This window comes from Alexandromys fortis, unplaced genomic scaffold, assembly GCF_014885135.2.
Source record: "Alexandromys fortis isolate MF-2015 unplaced genomic scaffold, M_Fortis_MF-2015_v1.1 scaffold_7, whole genome shotgun sequence".
NCBI lineage: Eukaryota > Metazoa > Chordata > Mammalia > Rodentia > Cricetidae > Alexandromys > Alexandromys fortis.
Window position 1 is genome coordinate 8,269,815 of NW_026067920.1, and position 24,438 is coordinate 8,294,252.

General features: G+C 39.2%; 1 protein-coding gene across 1 annotated transcript in view; it reads left to right on the forward strand.

Annotated features, from left to right (window-relative positions):
• The window catches only part of LOC126500851 (ankyrin repeat domain-containing protein 36A-like), a 151,818-nt gene that overhangs the window by 51,813 nt on the left and 75,567 nt on the right, over window positions 1-24,438 (forward strand). The window contains 7 exon segments of the mRNA XM_050141091.1: window positions 11,935-12,057; window positions 12,155-12,258; window positions 14,338-14,395; window positions 17,453-17,541; window positions 18,628-18,639; window positions 19,089-19,153; window positions 21,793-21,829. Of these exon segments, the coding sequence (XP_049997048.1) occupies window positions 11,935-12,057; window positions 12,155-12,258; window positions 14,338-14,395; window positions 17,453-17,541; window positions 18,628-18,639; window positions 19,089-19,153; window positions 21,793-21,829 (488 nt within the window).

Genomic DNA, 24,438 nt, shown 5'->3' on the forward strand with positions numbered 1-24,438 from the left:
CTACCTTGTGTGAAGATGACGTGTAATACCCAGCACAGGTTTCCAACACTTTAGTCTTAGGAATGTCCTATGTTGTTTAGGGTTAAGCAATAGGGTCTTTTAAATACATTGTTTCTATAAATAGAGCCAAAGTTGCCATCTCTAATTGTGTAGTTTATTGTTTAATCAGTGACAGACAATGAAGATGAGACCATGTCTCTCTCCACCTTGTTTCCTATTATGTTAGTCTCTCTCACTTCATGTAGTAAAAAGCATGTGAACCAGTAACTGGTTTTTTAGTCAGCTTTGGAGAGAGGAAATTTGCCCACTCAGTGTCTAATCATTCTTATCCACTGGGAAGTCTTTGGTTGTCTGTCACTCTTTGAAGAGAGAAGTGGAGGCAGTGGAAGAAACTAAAGTCTTTACCTTTTTTAAAACAAAGATTAACTTTAAAGTATACAAGTACAAATACATTTAGTATACCCAGTTGTTCATGCTCCAGGATTTTTCAAATACCCAAACTCATGTCTTATTGTATGTTTTCACTCTGAAGGGTCGAGGAACCTGATGCTAATGATTCTGATCCTACAGAACAGGAGGATGCTAAGGTAAAATGCTGCTTTATTAGATTAATTTTTCTGTCCTAAATTCAGCTTTTTCAGTATTTATACTAACTTATGCAGTACCTTCTCTATTACCATTTTTATGTGGACAGTTTGTCAGAGAAAACCTTCCTATGCAATTTTTGTGTCGTTGATTTGTTTTGAGCCAGGGTGTTTCTGTATGAGCAGTTCCCAACCTGTGGGACACAACTCCTTTGTGGTTGAACAACACCTTCACAGGGCTGCATATCAAATAGCCTGCATATCAGATACCTACCTTACAATTCAAAATCAGTAGCAAAATTACTGTTTAAAGTAGCAACCAAAATGATTTTATGGTTGGGGTCAGCACATGAGGCACTTTATTAAAGAGTTGCATTAGGAAGATTAGAACCATGGCTCTATGTATTCCTTGATGTCTGAGAGCTCACTATAAAGACTAGGCTTGCCTCAAGCTCACAGAAATCCTTCTGCCTCTGTTTTCCCCACACTGGAGTTAAAAGTCTTTCTGATCACACCTGGCCTATATCTTGTCTTTTTGTACTTCCCATGTAGATTAGATCCATGTATGTCTCTCTTAGGATACTCTTTGTTGTCAGGTTCTCTGATATTGTGATTTGTAGGCTTGTTTGCTTTTCTTTGTGTCTAAAAGCCACATATGAGTGAGTACATATTATATTTTTCTTTCTGGGTCTGGGTTACCTCACTCAATATGCTGATTCTAAATCCATCCATTTGCCCACAATTTTCAAAATGTCATTATTTTTTCTGGTGTATAGTACTCCATTGTATAAATATACCACATTTTCCTTATCCATTCTTCAGCCAAGGGGCATTTAGATTGTTTCCAGGTTCTGGTTATGACAAATAATGCTGCTATGAGCATATTTGAGCACATGTCCTTGTAGTATGATTGAGCATCATTTAGGTATATATACTCAAAAATGGTATTGCTGGGTCTTGAGGTAGATTGTTTCCTAATTTTCTGAGAAATAACCACAGTGATATCCATGGGGCTGTTCCAGTTTGCACTCCCATCAGCAATGCAGGAGTGTTCCCTTTACCCCATATCGTCTCCAGCATGAGTTGTCATCAGTGTCTTTGATCTTGGCCATTCTTACAGGTGTAAGATGGAATCTCAGAGTTGTTTTGGTTTGTACTTCTCTGATGGTTAAGGCATTTCCTTAAGTGTCTTTCAGCTATTTTACATTTATCTGTTGAGAGGTCTTTGCTTAGGTCTTTATCCCATTTTATTATTGGATTATTTGTTCTTTTAATGATCAATTTCTTTAATTCCTTTTATATTTTGGAGATCAGACCTCTATCTGATATGGGTTTGGTGAAAATATTTTTCCATTCTCTAGGCTGTCATTTTGCCTTGTTGGCCATGTCCTTGGCTTTACAGAAGCTTTTCAGTTTCAGGAGGTCCTATTTATTAATTGTTTCTTTCAGTATCTGTGATGCTGGGGTTATATTTAGGAAGAGGTTCCCTGTGCCAATGCGTTCAAGTGTACTTCCTACTTGCTTTCCTATGAGGTTCAGTGTGGTTGATTTTATGTTGAGGTATTATATCCATTTGGACTTGAGTTTTGTGCATGGTGATGGATATGAATCTATTTGAATTTTTCTACATGTTGATATACAGTTATGATAGCACCATTTCTTAAATAAAGTTCAAATATTTTAATGCCATACTCAGGATATCTATGAAGAATTTGTGTACCATCTATCTAGTATGTCTACCTTAGGCTTCACCTTAACAGTTTATAGGTTAGTAATGAAAAGAGAGTTGAAAGTGGAAGTAAGGGACTTTTTGTACTGTATAAGACAGCAAGATTAAGAGATTTGGGATCCTGGGCTTGTGTAAGATGCAGAAGGAGCTCCGGCAGAGGAAAAGATGGAGCAGGCAGCTCCTAGGAGGGAGAGAGAACTATTGGAGAGTGCTGAGAGACAGCACAGCCTGCAGGCAGAACTGCAGTTCTTAGGGAAGTGGAGGAAGGTGGAAGATGAGGGGTGGAGGAGGTAGAGATAGGGGGAGGAAGGTGGAAGATGAGGGGTGGAGGAGGTAGAGATAGGGGGAGGGAGGTGTAAGATGAGGGGTGGAGGAGGTAGAGATGAGGGAGAGAGGTGGAAGATGAGGGTGGAGGAGGTAGAGATGGGGGAGGGAGGTGGAAGATGAGGGGTGGAGGAGGTAGAGATAGGGGAGGGAGGTGGAAGATGGGATCTGAAAAGACCAGTGATGAGAGGTACTGGGTGCAGGTAGGGAGGGGTCTTATCAAAGGTGGAGAATGTGACTTCAGGACCGAAAGGAGAGCAGAGGCAGCAGGGGGGGGGGGGCTAACACTGGACATTGACTCTGTGCAATAGCCACAGTGGTGACAGCAGCAGAAGAGGGTTTTCGGGAGGGAAAAGGCATGGCCATGGCAGCAGTGGCGGCAGCAGCGTTGCATGTGGGTAGCAGGGAGGCAGGAGACATTGGAGGGGCGGTGGCCGATGGAGGTGGTGGGCCCAGAGCACTGAACCACCAGTTTGTCATGGCAGAGGAGGTTGTGATGGCCAATAGTACATGAGATGGGGAACAGGGAGTGCAAGGGAAAGCTTAGGGATAGGGAAAGCAGGTGGAGACATAGGACATTTTCAGAGAGGTGGGGCAGGGAGGAAGGAGTATCTCCTTCTATTGGTCCATCTGCCCTCAAAATTGTAAAGGCTGTCATTTTCTTTGATTATCTAAGGAAGTATAAGGATCATTTTCTGAGTGCTAAGATGCATAAGTAATGTTGGGTGTGAATTGGAGTCTTTAGGAGACATCCCAGGGCTATATCAGTCAGAATGCAAAGAGCTGATCCCCTTTGCTAGTGGTGACTGGGAGCCAAGGTTCAGAACAAGTATGTCCCCAAGGTTCTGGAATGGCAGATAGAGAGATCTCTTGGAAGAAGGGGTTGTCACCTAAACTCCATCACCAGGAGAGGGACACAGTGTTCCAAGGAGAAATCTAGGACCTGCCAATGGGATTTTGAGAGAGTTATTAATAGACTTGAGATTCCAGCATAATAGCCAGCAAAAGGAAAACTGCCAGCCAAGCCAAACTGAATAAAATGTGCCAACCCAGCTATCCAAGGGAGTCTACCATAGCCACTGAAGGCCATGGTAAGGTATCTTGTCCCCAAATCCACAAAACAGAGTGAGGATGGTAGACACTCAGTGGTTATCTCTGATGTCCTGAGGAATGTTTAGGATAGCTAGTGTCTTTTTAGGATTTTATTACTGAAGAGACACCATGACCATGGAAATTCTTATAAAGGAAAACATTTAATTGTGGCTGGCTTATAGTTTCAGAGATATAGTCCAGTATCATCATGGTGGGTTATTGTAAATGGAGACTGCACTTTCATTTCCCAGCTGCCCAGACCCGAATAATCACACAGAAACTATAGTAATTACAACACTGTTTGGCCAATGGCTCAGGCATATTCCTAGCTAGCTCTTACAACTTAAATTAATCCACTTCTATTAATCTTTTGCTACAAATTTGTGGCTTACTGGTAATGTTCTGGCATCTTTCTCCTTTGGTGGCTTCATTATATCTCTTTGACCTTGCCTAATCTTTCCACTTTCTTCTCTCTCTCTCTCTCTCTCTCTCTCTCTATCTCTCTCTCCCCCTCTCTCTCTCTGGTATTTTTCAGCCTAGTGTTGCTATCATAGTCCTGGAGGAATCATCATTGTGGGGGCCCCATCTTCTTATGGAGTCTTCAAAAGTCATTGTTAGGTGTGCTCATGGTTCACGGCAGAAAACTGATAGAGACTCAAACTGACATCATGTACAGGAAGGTAGATGAAATATTTTTCTATAATTAGTTAGTACTCTATATGACCATTAATATATTAATATATATTGATATAATACATTACTATATATTAATATTATAAATCTTTACCTTAATTCTTATAAATTATCAAATTAATAAATCTTATACCTTAAGAAAAGCTGTTGAAGAGTCAATATAACACCAAAGAACTATGAGATTAGTAGCAATGAAATAGCCCTTAAAGTTTTGTTTTACTCCTGTCCCATATCAGAGGACATGAGACAGAGATTTTTTGATTTCACTTTAATAAAATATGCTTGCGTTTAGAGAAGGAGAGAGCCACACTCCAACTTCAAAGCCAACTTGAATTTTTAACTGGACTGGGACTACAAAAATACCATTTGCATTATATGTCTGTAGAGAATAGCAGAAACAAACATTTGGGAAGATTTATGAAATTTGATCCTGTTGAAAATGTGATATACCAATAGGCCAATTTACTCTTTTACTTGAGACAATTTTTTTTCCGGATGATTTGTCCTTTTTCTTCATATGTCTCATTTATCCAATGGTCTTCAGATTCCCTAACAGGATGCCTTTATTCTTCTGAAAAGACAGAAACAAAACCCTTCCCCAATCCTAGTTTTGGAGAGATTCTCTTTTGACAAGTTATATCTGATCAAATGCAAAGCATTTGTTAGTTTTATAGATTAGTTTATATTAAACAATCATGCTGTTTGGTGAACTATCATCTCTTCTAATTAAGAGTTACCTCTTGTTCAAGTAGAATCTTTATCAATTTTGATGGTTGGTGTGGGAAATCCTTCTGTATATGTGTTGCTTTTATTGGTTAATGAATAAAGAAGCTGTTTTGACATCTGATAAGACAGAAGAGAGCTAGGCAGGAAAACTAAACTGAATGCTGGGAGAAAGAAGGCAGAGAGAGAAGCCATGTAGCCACCACCAGGGACAGACACCTCTGCTGGAGCCTGGTAAAACTTTGGCGGTAGGCGACCGCCTTGTAGTGATGCACAGATTAATGGAGGTGGGTTAGTTTAGGATATATTAGTTTGTGATATGGGCAGCTGGGAATGAACAAGTAGCTTCTGCCTACAGATGGTTTTCATAGTTTTTTTTTCTCTTGTGGAAACAAAAGCAAAACCCCTTCCCCATGTAACACATGTCCTGGGTTCCATTCTAAGGGCAACACATCTTTAAAGTATATTGGCTCATTTAATTTTGTTGTGTTTTTCTACTATCCAATGTCTCTCCACAGCTGTTGGTTTTCTTGTCATTAGCATTTAGAAAATTCAAAGTTAATAAAGCATTATTCAATCTATTTTTGGGTATTTGTCATCTTTTGTCCTTATTTAACATATCTTTAGAGCTCAATTTGATCTTTCTATAACTGTCTGGTCTATAGGATTGAATGATATACATGTAATTTGCTCTATATTATAATAAGCAAAAAACTGTTTCATTTTCTTAGAAACATATGCTGGGACATTGCCTGTCTTTATTGGGACAGGTATACCCATGAAGGCCATAACTTCTAGCAAATGTGTGGTATTCAAAACAGTTGTCCATTGAAAACCCGAATATGTATCAATGGTGTGATGTACATATTTTAGTTTTCCAAATTTTACAAAATGGAAAACATCCATCTGCCAGATTTCATTCATTTGAATACCCTTTGGGTTACTTTCTCTAAGTAGTGGTGTTTGCTTGTATAAAGAACAAGTAGGACATTTCCTTATAATTTCCTTGGCTTGATCCCATGTGAAAGAAAAGTACTTTTATAATTTTTGCTGCTAAAATGATATTTTTATAAAATTCTAAGGCTTTCAGCACATTTATGATCAATAATTGATCAATTTCTGAATTACCTTGTGCTAGAGGACCTGGCCGACTCATGGGATTAAATGTAGATTTTCTATATGTGATGATTCATATTCCTGATTGTATCTTGTAACTGAATAAATAATAAAGTCAACTCTGTATCTTCAGTTATATATTGAGCAGTTTTGGTATGCAAAACCACTTTCTGTGCATATTGAGAATGGGTAACTATGTTGAGAGGTTCTTTAAAATCCCTTAGCATAATGAGAATAGCACATAACTCTGACTTTTGTGCAGAATCATAAGGACTTTGATCCACTTTACTTAAATTTTCTGATTTGTAATCTGCCTTTCCTGATTTATTTGCATCAGTATAGAATGCAGGGGCTCCACTTATTGGTGTGTCCCATACAATGTTTGGAGGGATCTAGTTAGTTCTCCATATAAGTTGACTTTTCTTTTTTGGGGGATGGTTGTTAATCTTCCCCAAAAACTTACTTCAAGCTCTTTGCCAACGTTTACTTTCTTTCCATAATTTGTTAATTTCATTATTATTAAAAGGTACTATAACTATTCCTGCTAATTGACAGCATTTCGGTTTTCCTTTTAAAATCTCAGAGACCTTTTCCACATTTTTTTTTACTTTTTTACTCAGTTTGTGTTGTAAGAAGATTCATCTAATATCTTCCCTCTGTATTATAATTCCTGTAGGGGAATGTTTAGAAAGTAATATGGTCAGAATGCAGTTAAGATTAGTATCTGACTGGGTGGTGGTGGTGGTGCATGCCTTTAATCCCAGTACCTGGGAGGCACAGTCAGGTGGATCTCTGTGAGTTTGAGGCCGACTTGGTCTACAAGAGGTATGTCCAGGACAGCCTTGATAGCTATAAATAAACCCTGTCTTAGGGGTAAGGGAAGATTTGGATTCACACGATTCATATGTGCCTTCTGTAATTTCTCTTCAATCAAGCTCAGTCTCAGTTTCAGCTGATATTTCCTGGCACTATTTAAGTCCTTGTCACCATCTAACTTTTTGTTTATATTAATCAGGTCATCCCAGTAGTGTGCTGTAGATGGGAAATATCTACTAGCAATCTTTGGAAGTCATTAAAAATCTGCAATCAATCTCTCTTAATTTGCATCTTTTGGGGGTCTAATGTTTTGTAAACCTATTTTATAGCCTAAATAATTAATAGACTCTCCTCTTAAGATTTTTTCAGGAGCAATTTGTAATCTCCAACAAGGCAAAAATTTCTTTACTTCTTCAAACATTCCTTCTAAAGTATCTACATTTGAATCAGATAGTAAAATGCCATCCATTTGATGGTAAACTATAGCTTCAGGTAATTGCTTACATATTTTCAATTGCTGACTTACAAACTATTGGCACAGGGTGGGGCTATTTAACATTCCCTATGAGAGAACATTCCATTGCTATTTCTTAGCAGGATGAGAAGTTTTATAAGTAGATAATATGCAGGCAAAGTTTTCTTTGTCCTTTTCTTATATTGGTATAGTGAAAAAACCAGACTTTTAAATCAATAACTATAAGAAGCCATTAGGTAATAGGGCAGGCAAAGGAATTCCAGACAGTAGAGGGCCCATTGACTGAATCACCTTACTAATAGGTCTTACATCTGTTACCATTCTCCATTTGTCAGACTTATTTATAACAACAAATACAGGAGAATTCCAATGGCTGGTTTATTCTTCAATATGTTGGGCATTTAGTTGCTCCTGTATCAGCTGTTCTAAAGCCTGCAGTTTCTCTATTGTTAAAGGTCATTGCTTAACTCACATACTGTTGTCTGTCAACTTTTCTAAAGCTAGAGCTATTGGTGCTGTTGAAATATCAGTACCTGTTGTGCCTGTTCTTATACAGCCTAAATGGTTGTAACTGTTCTTTGTGATATCTTTGTAATACTTTTCTCAGCAACATACATTATTTTATGGTTTGTTTCTAAGTTTGAGAAATGTTAATCTGAGTTTTCCATTGCTGTAACAAATAATGCCTGCACAAATTCATTTCTATGTTAGCCACATATGATTTTAATATTCCTCTCTGTCCTCTAACCCCACACATTTGACCTGTATCATGCTCTGCTTTACCTGAGATAAAGTTCCAATCCCTGAAAACTGAACATTTACATCCCGAAGAGGCCAATTTGGATGCTAAGATTTGGATGAATTTATTGATACATCTACACCTGTGTCTACTAGAACTTCAGTAACAACAGCATTATTCATATTTTTAATTTTGCTCTTGTTCATTTATAGAAGTCTGCCAAAGGGGGCTGGAGAGGTGGCTTAGTGGTTAAGAGCATTACCTACTCTTCCAAAGGTCCTGAGTTCAATTCCCAGCAACCACATAGTGGCTCACAACCATCTGTAATGAGATCTGGTGATCTCTTCAGGCTTGCAGACATACACGCAGACAAAAATACTCTCTCTATATAAATAAATATTTAAAAAAAGAAGTCTGCCAAAATACTCACATTATGATTTGTCCTGTATATTTTGTTCTCTCTTCCATAGCTGTTCTATTATCCAGAGCAGTATGGTTCCTTACAATCTGCACACGTTTTTAATTACTCTGGCAAGGAGTTTCTTGTATGATTGCAGGAAATGATTGAACCAGGTTTGGCATAGGGGCCTGTGGGAGACCCCTCACAGGGTTTCCTGACAACAGAGGATTACCTTGAAAACTCCTTGTTGACCTACATTCATTAGTCTAATGCGTGCCTTTGCTACACCTTCCACATAATCCATAAGGGAAGGGCATTATGAATGGATTATTCTTAGAAAAAAAATCTTGGTTCTCGGAATGCCCTGTCTACAATCCCTTTTAAGATAACCCCATTTGTCACAATTATAACATTTGACATTTCAATTTTTCCTCAGTCCTCTGGAAATCACCTCTCCTATCCATGCATCATCATGGTCCTGCGATTCAATATTAATAGTATCTCAAATCCATTCCTCCAGAGGCCATGACCTTGCCTTTAACAGCCTGATTATACTTTTGTGTTGAGAATTGGCATTTCCAAAAGTCAGAGATTCAATTGTTATTCATCTAGCTTCTGAATTTGGTATCATTGTATTTACTGCTGAAGTCAATCTTTGTAAGAAATCCATAAAGGCTTCCTTTGGGACCTGTATAACTTTAGAAATGACTCCATTTCCTTTCCTATTTCTCCAATTATGTCCCAAGCATTCAAAGCTGCTGCATGACATGAATTCAGGGAGTTCATATGCAGATTGCCTTTCTGTAGTAGAATAATCTCCTTCCCCAAGAATTTGATCTTGGGAGATTTCCCTACCTCTAGCTTTACTCCATTGTTCAAGAATTTTAGTCTCTTCCCTGAACCAAGTACTCCACTGTAATTGTGGACTAGGCTCTAAAACACCATTAACCAATTCTGTCCCATCTTTAATGTTAGTTCTGTTGCAAGCTAACCACAAGTCTAACATTTGCTTCACAAAAGGTGAACGTATGGCATATGAGACTATTGCTTCCTTGAATCTCCTGAAATCTAACATTGGCACAGGAGTCCATGTTACTCTAACAGAGCCTTTGCCGTTTGACAATTTCTGTTAGGCTACTGGTTATATTTAGGTTGCTTGTATGAAAACCTTAGGCAGTCCCTCTCTATACTTATAATGCAACAATGAAATTGGTTCTCCATTAAATTCCTTTATCTGGATTTAAATATCTCTGTGATTTGTTTCATTAGGCTTTTTTAAGTCTGTATCTTAGCACACAGATTAACCAACTTTTTTGTGATTAGACAAAAATGATACAGTTGATAATGTTTACAATTGATATTACATAAATCTCTAAATTAAATACCTTCTCATTTAATTTTTCCATGTTTAAACTATATACCATATTATTATACAGACACCCAAATCCTCCCATTGTAATTGTTTTTCTCATTTTTAATGTTGGAGAAAAGTTCTTTCTTTCAAATCATTCTTCCCTTTAAGAATTCCCAATTTGTTGTAGGGAGCTGATTGTTCATTCCTGGCTGCCCAGCCCTGAAATAATCTCACAGAAAGCATATTATTTGCAATAATGTTTGGTCAAGCATTTCTCTAGCTAACACATATCTTAAATTAACCCATCTCCATTGATCTAGGTATTGCCACAAGTCTGTGGCTTACCAGGTAAAGTTCCAGTGTCTGCTCCCAGTGGGGCTACATGGCTTCTGCCTGACTCCGCCTTCTTTCTTCTAGCATTAAGTTTAGTTTTTTCCCACCTAGCTAAGTTCTGCCTTGCTACAGGCCAAGGCAGTTTTCTTTATTCATTAACTAATAAAAGCAACACATAGCTAGAAGGACCTCCAACACCACCAGTTTGTCTTATCAAATCTACTGAGAATGTTGATGAAGATGTGAAAATTATTGCTGTTGCATAGAACAGTAAAAGCCTAACTGGCTTTCAAGGCAGCCACCTAGTTTGAAAGCAGCCCAAGAAGGGGGTTGAGGAAGAGCCCACAATATACACTGGAGAGATAGATAGATAGATAGATAGATAGATAGATAGATAGATAGATAGATAGATAGATGGATGGATGGATGGATGGATGGATGGATGGATGGATGGATGGATGGATAGATAGATAGATAGAGAGATAGATAGATAGATAGATAGATAGATGGATGGATGGATGGATGGATGGATGGATGGATGGATGGATGGATGGATAGATAGATAGATAGATAGATAGATAGATAGATAGATAGATAGATAGATAGACAGACAGACAGACAGATAGATAGATCTGACTGTCTGAAAAATACACAGGGGATTGTTCAGAAAAAGCTCATGTGGTGGGGGGACTGCCTGAACCAGCCCAGGGCCCGTGAGTCCTGTTGTGTTTGGAGCCCAGGTGCTTCTGGAGTTTCGGGGACAGCTGAAGACTGTTTAAGAGAGGCTACAACAGGAAAATCACAAACTTGCTTAAAGACCTGTGGAGAAAAGAAAAGAAAGCCTACACTGGTGTGGCTAGAGGTCTACATGGAGCTACAGCCTGTGCCAGTGGAAAAAAAGCTTCAGGCAATGGCTTTCTTGCGAATTTGTACCCCAAACTTTGTACAAAAAATGTAGCAAGAATAATAAAAACCAGAGACAGATATTAGGGTTCAGCCTGAAGATCAGAAAAGCAAAGCTTCCAAGCCACTAGAGAGATCTATGGAATCTCCAGACTGAAAGAGAGCATGTTCCTGTCTCATCCCACTTTATATTCCTCTCTAGAGCTGGGATTAAAGTTGTGCACCACCAGCACCACCCAGCCTCATGGCTCCCTAGTGTGGTTGCTGGGATTAAAGGTGTGTGCCACCACCTCCTGGCCTGTATGGCTGCTGACTAGTGTGGCTGTTTTGCATTCTGGTCTTCAGGCAAGCTTTATATATTAAAATACAAACACAATATCATTACAGGTGTCCATGGCCTGATGATGCAGACCTGCCAATCTTAGGTGTCTGGGTCATCTGTCTGTCTGCACAATGCTTTCTGAGAGCGGGGTTCTAAGTGGTGTGGAAGGCTCAGTCCCTGTGTTCACCATTTGTGATGTCAGGACACTGCAGCCAGTTGTGCTGTGCACTTCCTGGGAGCAGTGTCCCTCCTCCAAGCAGTGGCGGGGATGGCAAGTGGGTGTCAGGAGCTGATTCTCTCATGCTCACCACCACACTTCTTCTCTGTACAGACTCCAGTGGTCCCATCACCACTGCTCACTGAATCCAACCTCTGGATTGGGTATCCAAAAGATTGGCCTGAACCCATGAAGTTCTCCAGGCAACCAGCAGTCTACAACCCAATCGAATGGAGGGTAAAGTTGGTTTTAACAAGGTTTTAAGCTTAGCTGAAAAGTACGTAATGTTGTGTTTTTAAAATAATTTAAAATTATTATTATTATTTTAATACAGAAAGACATGGAATCCCGGTCAGTTCCTCTGGAGAAAAACATACATCCCTTGGTAGTCATTTCAGGAAATGAGGCAAACATAAAGACACTCAAGCAGCCAGCCAGGTACAGTCTAAGTAAAATGTCTAAGTAAAAACATTTTATTGGTGATCAGAAGCGGGGAGAGCCATGTGCACTGGACACATTAGATTTATAGGAGAAATTTAGCACACAGTGATGAGAATACAGTGCGAATTTTCAAAAAAAAGCTAAATCAACAGTAAAGTAATTCTCAGATTAATTTCCTGTTTTGTAAAGAGTTTGCATTTTTGTGTTCAATTCCATGTTGGCCTAAGTTTTCGTGTTTTATTTTGCCTCCCAGTTTCTAATGCACATTTTCCTATAAATGAAAAACAAATTTTACATTACATTCATATTGAGTCATTAAATACAAATTGGTGCTGATTATACATTTTGTTTTGGTTTATTGAGACAGGCTTTCTCTGTGTAACAGTCCTGGCTGTACTGGAACTAACTCTTGTAGACCAGACTGGAATCAAACTCACAGAGATCCACCTGCCCCTGCCTCCCAAGTGCTAGGATTACAGGAGTGCACCACCACCACACTGCTGAGTGTACTTTGTCGTTGCACAACCCTGCTGTGAGCTGCTGTCTTTGAAGACAATTCCTGTTACTTTATCTCTGACCATTAATCATGACTGCCACACTGCAGTCAGTATTTTTCTTCTTTTCCTCTGTAGTGAATTGTGAAGGTTTCCATTTTATTGGCTTGGAAATTATGGATAAAATCGCTTTCTGTAAATATATTTTCCTTAGTGAAGATCAATCACCTGGGTGATGAGGAAAGTCAGGTTTAAAGTCACGTGACACTTGGGTTGATCCCCAGCCTTCGAACGTGCTGTAATGTGAAGGGGAATATGACTATTATTATTTAATATAAGTTTACATTTTGTTCAGTATCTACCCCACTCTCATTTTCATTATTAATTGGTTTTACTATGACTAATATTATAATTGTTCTAATTAAAATTATTATTTTCTGAAAATATTTTTACATGTTTAATTTGGACCTGAATAATATTTTGAAATCACAATGGGAGAGAAATAACCATACAGGAGAGCCCTGCTATTTGGGGTGCAGTCTGATGACAATCTTGACATGTTTAAAACTCTGCCTGGTGTGGAAAATGTAAATTAAATGTACTGTCTTCCCAATCAAGTGAGAAAATGGGAGCTCCTGTAAAGAGATTTACATATTTAAAACAATGCCATCTTGTGTTTTTCTATGCTCAAGGTCTCTTCCTGCTCTGAGTTGCTCTGTCCTCATCTACTGCAGAGCTTTATTAGTTTACACTTCCACATCACTGTTCACCAAGGAAGGAAGTCAGAGCAGGAACTCAAATGGGGCAGCAGCCTGGAGGCAGGAGCTGGTGCACAGGCCATGGAAGGATGCTGCTTACTGGCTTGATCCTCATGGCTTGCTCAGCCTGCTTTCTTATAGAACCCAGGAACACCAGCCCTGGGGTGATGGCTCTACCAAGGATGGGCTGAGTCTCTATCAATCACCAATTAAGGAAATACCGTACAGGCCTGTGTACAGCCCGATCTCACAGAGGTATCTTCTCATTTGAGCTCCCTCCTCTTTGATGACCCTACCTTGTGTGAAGATGACGTGTAATACCCAGCACAGGTTTCCAACACTTTAGTCTTAGGAATGTCCTATGTTGTTTAGGGTTAAGCAATAGGGTCTTTTAAATACATTGTTTCTATAAATAGAGCCAAAGTTGCCATCTCTAATTGTGTAGTTTAATGTTTAATCAGTGACAGACAATGAAGATGAGACCATGTCTCTCTCCACCTTGTTTCCTATTATGTTAGTCTCTCTCACTTCATGTAGTAAAAAGCATGTGAACCAGTAACTGGTTTTTTAGTCAGCTTTGGAGAGAGGAAATTTGCCCACTCAGTGTCTAATCATTCTTATCCACTGGGAAGTCTTTGGTTGTCTGTCACTCTTTGATGAGGAAGTGGAGGAAGAGGAGGACACTAAAGTCTTTACTTTTTTTTAAAACAAATATTAACTTTTAAGTATACAAGTAAAAATACATTTAGTATATCCAGTTGATCATGCTCCAGGATTTTTCAAAGACCCAAACTCATGTCTTATTGTATGTTTTCACTCTGAAGGGTTTTCGAGGAACCTTTTGCCAATGAATCTGATCCTACAGAAGAGGAGGATGCTAAGGTAAAATGCTGCTTTATTAGATTAATTTTTTTGTCCTAACTTCAGCTTTTTCAGTATTTATACTAACTTATGCAGTACCTTTTCTATTACCATTTTTATGTGGCGAGCTCATCAGAGAAAACCTTTTTATACAATTTTTGTGTCGTTGATTTGTTTTGAGCCAGGGTGTTTCTGTATGAGCAGTTCCCAACCTGTGGGCCACAACCCCTTTGTGGTTGAACAACGCCTTCACAGGGCCGCATATCAAATCGCCTGCATATCAGATACTTACATTACAATTCAAAATCAGTAGCAAAATCGCAGTTATACAGTAGCAACCAAAATGATTTTATGGTTGGGGTCAGCACATGAGGCACTTTATTAAAGAGTTGCATTAGGAAGATTAGAACCACGGCTCTATGTAGTCCTTGATGTCTGAGAGCTCACTATAAAGACTAGGCTGGCCTCAAGCTCACAGAAATCCTCTTGCCTCTGCTTTCCCAATGCTGGTGTTAAAAGTGTTACACCTGTCTTGTAGTGATTTTTTTTTGTTTTTATTGAACTATATTTTTTCTCTGCTCCCTTCCTTTCCTCCCCACTCCCTGTCTACGGTCCCCATGCTCCCAATTTACTCAGGAGATCTTGTCTTTTTCTACTTCCCATGTTGATTGGATCCATGTATGTCTTGTTTAGGGTCCTCTTTGTTGTCTAGGTTCTCTAGGATTGTGAAATGTGGACTGATTTTCTTTGCTTTATGTACATATTATATTTTTCTTTTTGGGTCTGGGTTACCTCACTCAATATGAAGTTTTCTATATCCATTCGTTTTCCCACAAATTTCAAGATGTCATCATTTCTTTTCTGGTTTATAATACTCCATTGTATAAATGTCCCACATTTTCCTTATCCATTCTCAGTCAAGGGGCATTTAGATTGTTTCCAGGTTCTGGTTATGACAAATAATGCTGCTATGAGCATACTTGAGCACATACAGAAGTGTTCCCTTTACCCCACAACCTCTCCATCATAAGCTTCTTCAGTGTTTTTGATCTTGGCCATTCTTACAGATGTAAGATGGAATCTAAGGGTTGTTATAATTATCATTTCTCTGATGGTTAAGGATGTTGGGAATTTCCTTGAGTGTTTTTCAGCCATTTTAGATTCATCTGTTGAGAGCTCTCTATTTAGGTCTCTACCCTATTTTTTTATTGGATTATTTGTTCTTTTGATGACCAATTTCTTGACTTCTTTGTGTATTGTCGAGATCAACCCTTTGTCCAATGTGGGTTGGTGAATATCTTTTACTATTCTGTAACTGCCATTTTGTCTTGTTGGCTGTGTTCTTTGCTTTACAGAAGCTTCTCATTTTCAGGAAATCCCATTTATTAATTCTTTCTCAGTGTCTCTGCTACTGGGATTTATTTAGGAAGTGGTCTCTTTTGCCAATTCATTCAAGTATACTTCCCACTTTCTCTTCTATGAAGTTTAATGTTGTTGGTTGTATGTTGAGGTCTTTGCTCCATTTGGACTTGAGTTTTATGCATGGCGATAGATATGGATCTATTTGAATTTTTCCACGTGCTGATAGAATGTTATGCCAGCACCATTTGTTGAATATGTTTTTCCCCTTTTTATATTTTTTGCTTCTTTGTCAAAGATCAGATGTTCATAAGAGTGCGGATTGAAATTCAGGTCTTCGATTTGGTTCCATTGGTCTACATGTCTCTTTTTATGCCAAAACCAGGCTGTTTTCACTACTGTAGCTCTCTAGTAGAGTTTGAAGGTAGGGATTGTGATGCTCCTAGAAGTTCCTTTTTTTTTTTACAGAATTGTTTTGACTATCCTTGTTTTTGTTTTTTCATGAAGTCGAGTACCGTTGTTTTGAGGTCTGTGAAGAATTTTTCTGGGATTTTGATCAGCATTGCATTGAATCTGTAGATTGCTTTTGGTAAGACTACCATTTTTACTATGTTAATTCTACATACCCAAGAGCACAGGAGATCTTTTTATTTTCTTGTGTCTTAGTCAATTTCTTTCTTATTATTCTGTGTATCACCATGAGGCTGTGTACTACTGGTAAGGTTCTAGCATCTTTCTCCTTTGGCAGCTACATGGCATCTCCTTGACTCCATCTATTCTCTTTCTATATCTCTATTCAGATTTCCTGTCTGACTTTACTCTGCAAAGCTATTAGCCAAAAAAGCTTCTTTATTAACCAATGGTAATAAAACATACAGAGGGGAATCCCACATCAGGTTAGTCTGTTATTGGCATGTGGAAAGCTACTGAGTTTGAAATGTTGATTTTGTATCCTGATAATTTGCTGAAAGTATTTATCAAGCTTCTGTGTTTTCTGGTGGAGAAATAATCTCAGTTTCCTGCTGAGTTGTATGTCCATGTTGGTGACCCTGTCATCCACACGTCTGACTTTCTCAGCCATCTTGCTGACTACTTCTGTGAGCTGACTCATACCTGAGGGTCCCTAATAGAATGCATCTGCCCCTTTGCGTTCTTCTTCAGTTCTTCGATTGTTGTTACCAGAAAATGTTATACTCTTCTGGTATTCTACACATCTGAGTATCTTTGATTTCTGTCTAAAGAGCTATAATCTGTTGCCTTGCCTTTCCAAGTTTCATGTAGCAACAACACATGAGATTTCTCTTCATCACTACCTGACCTGTCCATAGAAGAGTCACTGCTTCACCTACATCCTCCACTAGGTTTGAGCTGGTGAGGACTGTGGTTTGTGCCCTTTGGATGTGGCCTCTGCTTCCCCTCCCTCTACTTCTCTCTGCTCTTCGTTTTCCCTCCTTTCACTTGGCGATCTGTGACATCTTCCCTCTGTTTGAGATACAGACTTTTTCATATTCCTTTGAGAACTGAGTCTAGAAAGTGTGATGGCCCCAGTTGGGGAGCAGCATTTCACAGGGAAAGAACTGCACAGGTGAAGGCCCAATGAAGGGAAGAAATATCATTTATTTTCTATCTGCCTTACACTATCATGTTAGGAGATTTTTAATTATGTTGAATATGTGTCATTTTATGAGTTATTGAGTTACTGTTTTTGGTTTTGTACAGGATGAACTGGTATCACTTATAGCTCCTCTGGAGGAAAACAAGCCACAGATAAAAGAATTTTCAGTAACTGAAGCTGTCAAGCTAGAGAGGTACCCCCACTTCTTTTCTCTGAGTAACAGCCTTACTGTGCTCTGGGGTGGTTGCAGTCAGTGCTGAGATCTGAAAAACTAAATAGATAGAAACAAATTTCATTTTTAGTTTATGAGACATAGTTATCAAAACAAAGTGTCTTAGTGCTAGGGTTTCTATTTCTGTAAAGAGACAACATGACCACTGTAATTCTTTTTTTAAAATATTTATTATGTTTATTTATTTATTTATTTATTTATTTATTTATTTATTTATTTATTATGTATACAATATTCTGTCTGTATGTACACCTGCAGGCCAGAAGAGGGCACCAGACCTCATTACAGATGGTTGTGAGCCACCATGTGGTTGCTGGGAATTGAACTCAGGACCTTTGGAAGAGCAGGCAATGCTCTTAACCTCTGAGCCATCTCTCCAGCCCCACTGTAATTCTTATAAAGGACAACATTTCACTGGAGTGGCTTGCTTCCAGTCCAGTGATTCAATCCATCATGGTGAGACATGGCAGCATGCAGGCAGACATGGTGCTAGAGAAGGAACTGAGAGTTCTATATCTTTGATCCACAGGCAACAGGAAGTGAACTGAGACACTGGATGTAACTTGAGCATATCTGAGACCTCTAAGCCCACCTCCATAGTGACACCCTTCCTCCAACAAAGCCACACCTCCTAATAGTACCACTTTCTATGAGCTTATGGGGGCCAACTACATTCAAACTATCATTCAAAGCATAACTAATTTATAAACAAACTATTCAGCACAGACAGGCACAAAGAAGAAGTATTGAAAATAATTGATACTCCTTGTTAATGATGTATGGTGCTCATTATTCACAGCATGGTCTTATGTTACATGATGCTAAAGGATTCCACATTAGTCTTACTAATTTTGTAAATACAGACTTGTGCATATTCTATTCAATATTGAGCATAAATATCTTATTCTTTTTCATCATTGCTTCTAATGTGCATGTCTTATGAAAGTACATTGTTAAACACAACAGGACTTGAACTGCTTCCTTGTTTGGATGACCATGCTTCAGAGTGCTGTCTCTGAGGGATGTTCACCTGATGGTATTTCTGAGTGACATTTGATTGTGACTACTAGAATCAATTTAGGTCTTTTTACATTTTTTTTAAAAATAATGTCTTAGACTTTATGTGTAGTGAGCACAGGAAGTTGCGGTAAACTGTCTTTATTTGCATTAACCATTCATCAGTGAACATAGGTAGTAGGTGGATGATAACAAGAACACAGTAGATTTTAGATTCACACAAGAGTCTATTTAATTCCTAGGTTTTACACTTGGTAGGTGTGTGACCTTGAGACATTGGTTAGTGGCTGTATCACTTGGTCTTATTCTTGCCTTTATCCATTTGTTTAATTGCAAATGCCACAAAACTTTAAGAGTTTATAAATTTGAAATATAGGTGACAACTTCTCCTTATTTAATGAACATTCTTTAAAGAAATTAAAGTCTGTGCTACATATTTTCAGATCTCTACTAAAATAGTAATTATTGCTTATCATTTTTCTTATTTATAGAAAAAGACAAGATGTTTTAGAATATGAAGAAAAGAGACTTGAAAGTTGCCAAGAAAGCATTCTAGGTAAGACCTGGAATAGAAGTTATTCTAGATAATCTTTTTTGGAATAAAAAAAAGTAAGAAGTAAATAAAATAATGATAGTGGCATTTACAAAGTAAACCTGTAAAATGATTTTTGTAATTTTTTTGGTTTTTTTGGCAGGGTTTCTCTGATTTTTGTATTTTTAAATTGCTTATTTGTCTAGAATCACAACTGTTTAATGAGTTAATCATTAAATATATTTTTGTTTCTAAAACAGTGTAACTTGAAAACATTGTTTTCCTTTTGTGGTCCTGGGTTGAAGCTAGGGTTCCCCACTTCTGAATAAGTGCTGTCCCATTGAAGTGTGCCTGCCTTCTATAGTTTATTTTATTATTATTTATAGATGTAAACTTTGATGGAGTGCATTTCATATGTGCCAAGAACTTGATTTCTTTGGAGATATGCAATAGAATGAGAATGGCTGAGAGGAATGTCTTTATGCTGTGATATCCAGGAGAAACGTGGTCCTCCTGCTCAATTACATCCAGTCACACATTTGTAAAAGTTGGAGGATATATTCTTAGAAAGTCATACTTTATCAAATGGCTATCATAGTGACTTTTATGTCTATCTTTCCTTTGGAAATAAGGCTAGGGTCTGTTCTATTTTGCTTTTCTGGAACTCAAGCAGAACACTGCTTACTGGCTTACTCCCTGGCTCGTGCTCAGCTAGGATTCTTATACAACTCAGGTCCACCTGCCTAGGGATGGTGCCACCCACAGTAGGCTGGGCTCTCCCACATCAGTCATCAAACAAGACAATCTCTCACAGACATGGCCGCAGGTAGGCAATTCCCCAATTGAGATTCCTTTAGAAGACTCCAGGTTGTGTCAGGTTGACAGCTGACACTCACTAGGACAAATCTGAACAAGAGACACTCTGTTCATGTGCAAAACGCAAGGGATGAACGTGAGCATAGTCTGTAAGTTTATAATGTAGTGAAGTTCCTTTAGGAAATCATTACATTTTAACAACTTTGTTTTATTTCCTAGTGATGGGGCTTGAACTTAACACCTGTCTTAGTTACATTCTTACTGATGTTAAGAGACACTGTGACCATGGCAATTTATAGAAGAAAGAGTTTATTTGGGACTTACAGTTTCAGAAGTTTCGAGTCTATGACCATCATGACAGAGGACATGGGAGTAGCCAGGGAGGCGTGGTACTGGACCAGCAGCTGAGAGCTTTCATCTTGATTCACAAACATGGGACAGAGAGAACTAACTAGGAATGCCATGGACCTTTGAAACCTCAAAGTCAATCCCTACTGACACACTTCCTCTAACAAGGACACACTCCTTCATCCTTCCCAAACAGTACCACCACCTGGGGACCAAGTGTTCAAACTTCGTTCATTCTCAATGGGGGCCATTCTCATTCAGACCATCACAGCTAACAACATGCTAAGGAAGTCATACTTCACACACACACACACCACACCACACACAGAAAGACACATACACACACTGCACTCTGCAGTATATATTACCTTACTTTTCCATGAGTGTAATATATTATATGTCCTGGGGAAAAGCTGAGAGAGTTCCACTACTTATTTTTCATGATGGTGTAAAGAAAGTTTTCTTTATATACAGAGAGCCCTGTGTTGAACCATTCTGAAGCCTGAATGAGATTATTTTATTTCTATATTTTTCATATCAGATAACAACTTTCTTAAGCCTATCTCTGGCTGTCAGTATGGTAAGAAGTGGATTGCTCGTCAAGGAATGTTCTTCCCACGAGATAGTTCATGGCAGACAACCGAGCCATTTCCACCGCACACACAGGAGAGTGCACAGCTAGAACTGAGAGTTGTTAGCATTCCCAAACAAGAGCAGCGTCTTGATGCCTCTCCATCTTTCCTTCTGCTGGAGTCTGGAGACCAAAAAGGATCCTTGCTCCTCCTCTGCCAGTTACATTTTGCAAAGCTACAGGACCACGGCCATTTACAAGTGTTGCTTATGGCAGGGCTTCTTATTGGAAGCTGAGGTTTCCCCGGAAGCCCTGCAGTAGCTGTGTTGTGTGATACCAAAACAAGTTTACAAAGAGGAAAGGTGACTCAGTTGTGATTCTGGCTGCTCTTCCAGAGGACCCAGGTTCAAGTCCCATCACCCATATGCTGGTTTAAAAACATCTGTAATTCAAGTTTCAGGGAATCCACTGCCCTCTTCGGGCCTCTGCAAGCCCTAGACATACAGGAGGTGCACAGATTTGCATGTGGGCAAAACGTCCACACAGGTAAAATAAAAATAAAAAAGTATTTAAAAATAAAAAAGCACCCACCCTTAGCACTGATCCTAGTGCCATTAGTCCAGGGCAGTCACATTACTTGCTTGGCACTGTCAGCCTCTCACGCTGATTCTTCTGCTAATATCATGTCTGTCGGTCTGGTGGTGTGCTCTTCCAGTCATGGTCTCTGGGCACTGACAAGGTTCTTCCTCTTTTGCTTTGAAGTCCACAGACTGGTGGATTGCCTGTCACTAGAATTCTCTTGATGTATGGCTCCAAATTTATCATACTCCCAAACAGTCATCCGATATACACTTTTAATACATTATACTCATCTCTTTTCTATTATTTTATATTGCTGACTAACAATATATTTTTCCTTTACCTTCAGAATCAGCTGAAAGTACTGAATCCTACTCGATCCTAAGGTAGGGTTTTAAAGATCTATTGGAGCTCAGAAAAAGAGACTGGTGCTTGTTAGTGCTCCCCAGCTCCTGCCACGTGACCTGCCTGACTCTATTTCAGCCATCACAGCTCCTTTGCAGAGTATGCACGCTGTCTGTCATAACCCATTTTCCCCAGTAGGTGGCTTCTGTAACTACCAGGAAGCTGACCCATGTGATTGGCCTGTGCACCTTCTGGGTGTTTCCTACTCTTCCTCATAATCAATAGACCCAAGAAACTGCTTCATATAACATCAACTCACGCACAGAGTGTTCCCAACAAGCTTGGTGGTACTCTAATCACAGTCTTATTAATTTTACAGCTGCAGTCATAACCAATGCCTGTTTTCACCACTGAAGGATTGAGGGCAGATCTCAAACCTGTGGCCATAGTACCATTAATTTTATACATAACAAAATCATGCAGCTTCTGGAGAGAAATTATTTTTCTGGAAGTAAATCATTTCTCCATGTAGAGAATGTTCAGCTATCAGTGTGTAAAGCTGTCCAGAAGCTATTTGAATTACTCTTTTTTTTTTTTTAACAGCATTTCTCTGTGTAGCCCTGGGTGTCCTGGAACTCATTTTGTAGACTGGGCTGGCCTCATACTCAGAGATCTGCCTGCCTCTGCCTCCCACACGCTGGGATTAAAGGTGTGCATGTGCCACCACCACCCTCAGTTTTTATTTTCCTGACTCCCTATTTGTATCTTCCCGGAGCTACTACTGTTGCCCACTTCCTAAATTTTATCTACTCTGTTCTCATCAACGGTGAACGCACTTGTTGCTCTTGTTTTCCTGCTTTACTTTGTCTTCATTTCCTACAGCTGTGGTTTCCTTTGCTTGTGCTGACCCTATGGAAAGTCCATGTGGTGTCACAGTAAGTGGCGGCAATGCAATCTGACCTCATGTCCTTAGGGTTAAGAACAGTAGCCTTTATTTATCACTCTGGAGGTCAGGGCTTTAAAGATGAAGTGTGTGTGGGAGAATATTGAAGGCCACTGAAGATGAGAGTGTAATTAGAAGGCAGATTCACGGCCATTTCTAAGGACAGAGACGCCAAGCAGGGAAGATCAGATTGCTTTTAGTAACGCTGATGAGTTTAGAATATTTGGGGTCTATATCATCATATTCATGATGAATCAAGAATTTGGAACATATTTATTAAATTTGATATAGTCTCCTGCACTCAGTAACTCTTCTCAAACTCCTAAATATGACCTTTTTATCTCTTACATTTCATAACCAACCACATTTTATTTTAATCAAATAATACAATTATTAGTATAGCATTCCCTGGTTCCTATGAAAAACTACTGAATGGATTTTTTTTTTTGATTTTTCGAGACAGGGTTTCTCCGTAGCTTTTTGGTTCCTGTCCTGGAACTAGCTCTTGTAGACCAGGCTGGCCTCGAACTCACAGAGATCCACCTGCCTCTGCCTCCCGAGTGCTGGGATTAAAGGCGTGCGCCACCACTGCCCAGCTTGAATGGATAGTTTTTAACCTGTTCATTCATTAAAGAGAAATGCTTTTATATGTGTTTACCTAAAAACGGATTAGAAGACTGTCATTGATAAACATCCAAATCACATAGGTTCTTCATGAGACCAGTACAAAAACATTGCTAGCTTCTCTCTGAGAAAAGCAGGGTGGCTGTAGCGTAGAATGAGTTGTTGAACCTCAGCATAGAGAAGTAGGTTTTCTACACAACACAGTTTCGTGTGCCTGACACTATCACAGGTGGGGTGAGCCAGTTCTAAAGAACCAGAATTCATTCTTTACTTCATATTTTCCTTCCGAAGGCTCCCCACCAAACGAGACCCCAGTGACCCTACGACCACAGCAGGAAAGAAAGGGTGTGGTTTTCAAACAAAGGTAAGATCCTTTGAGGTTAATCTTTTTGTTCTGAGTGTGGATTGTTTTAGCATTTATTCTTAAATTCAATAATAATCTACTTATTATCCTTTTATACTGAAAGTTGGTTGGAGAAAACAGCCTCCGTAATGAGAATGAGTCAGTTGGTTTGTCCTTGGAACCCTCACAAAGGGAGAGAAGTTCTCTGTGACAGCTGGGGTTAAAGTGGTAGGAAAAACAGGGGTGGGAATCTTAAATTAGTTAAACGTCCCCCCCGCAATAAAATAATTAAAATTGGGGGGATTCATGGGACAAATATACCTTTGGGCCATTTCCTAAATGACACCAATACAACTTTTATTATCCTCATGCTTACAAAAATTGTAGTCACAGAGCTGGGGAGTTGGTTCAGTGGTTCGGAACACTTTCTGATTTTATAAAAGACTGGGATTTGGTTCCCACCACCACACGGTGGCTCACGACCATACGTAACTCAGTTCCGGGATTCAGATGCTCGCTCCTTCCTTCCTTCCTTCCTTCCTTCCTTCCTTCCTTCCTTCCTTCCTTCCTTCCTTCCTTCCTTCCTTCTTTCCTTCCTTCCTCCCTCCCTCCTTTCTCCCTCCCTCCCTCCTTCCCTTCCATTCCTCTTCCTCTTCTTCCTCTTCCTCCTCCTCCTCCTCCTAGTTCTTCTTCTTCTTCTTCTTCTTCTTCTTCTTCTTCTTCTTCTTCTTCTTCTTCTT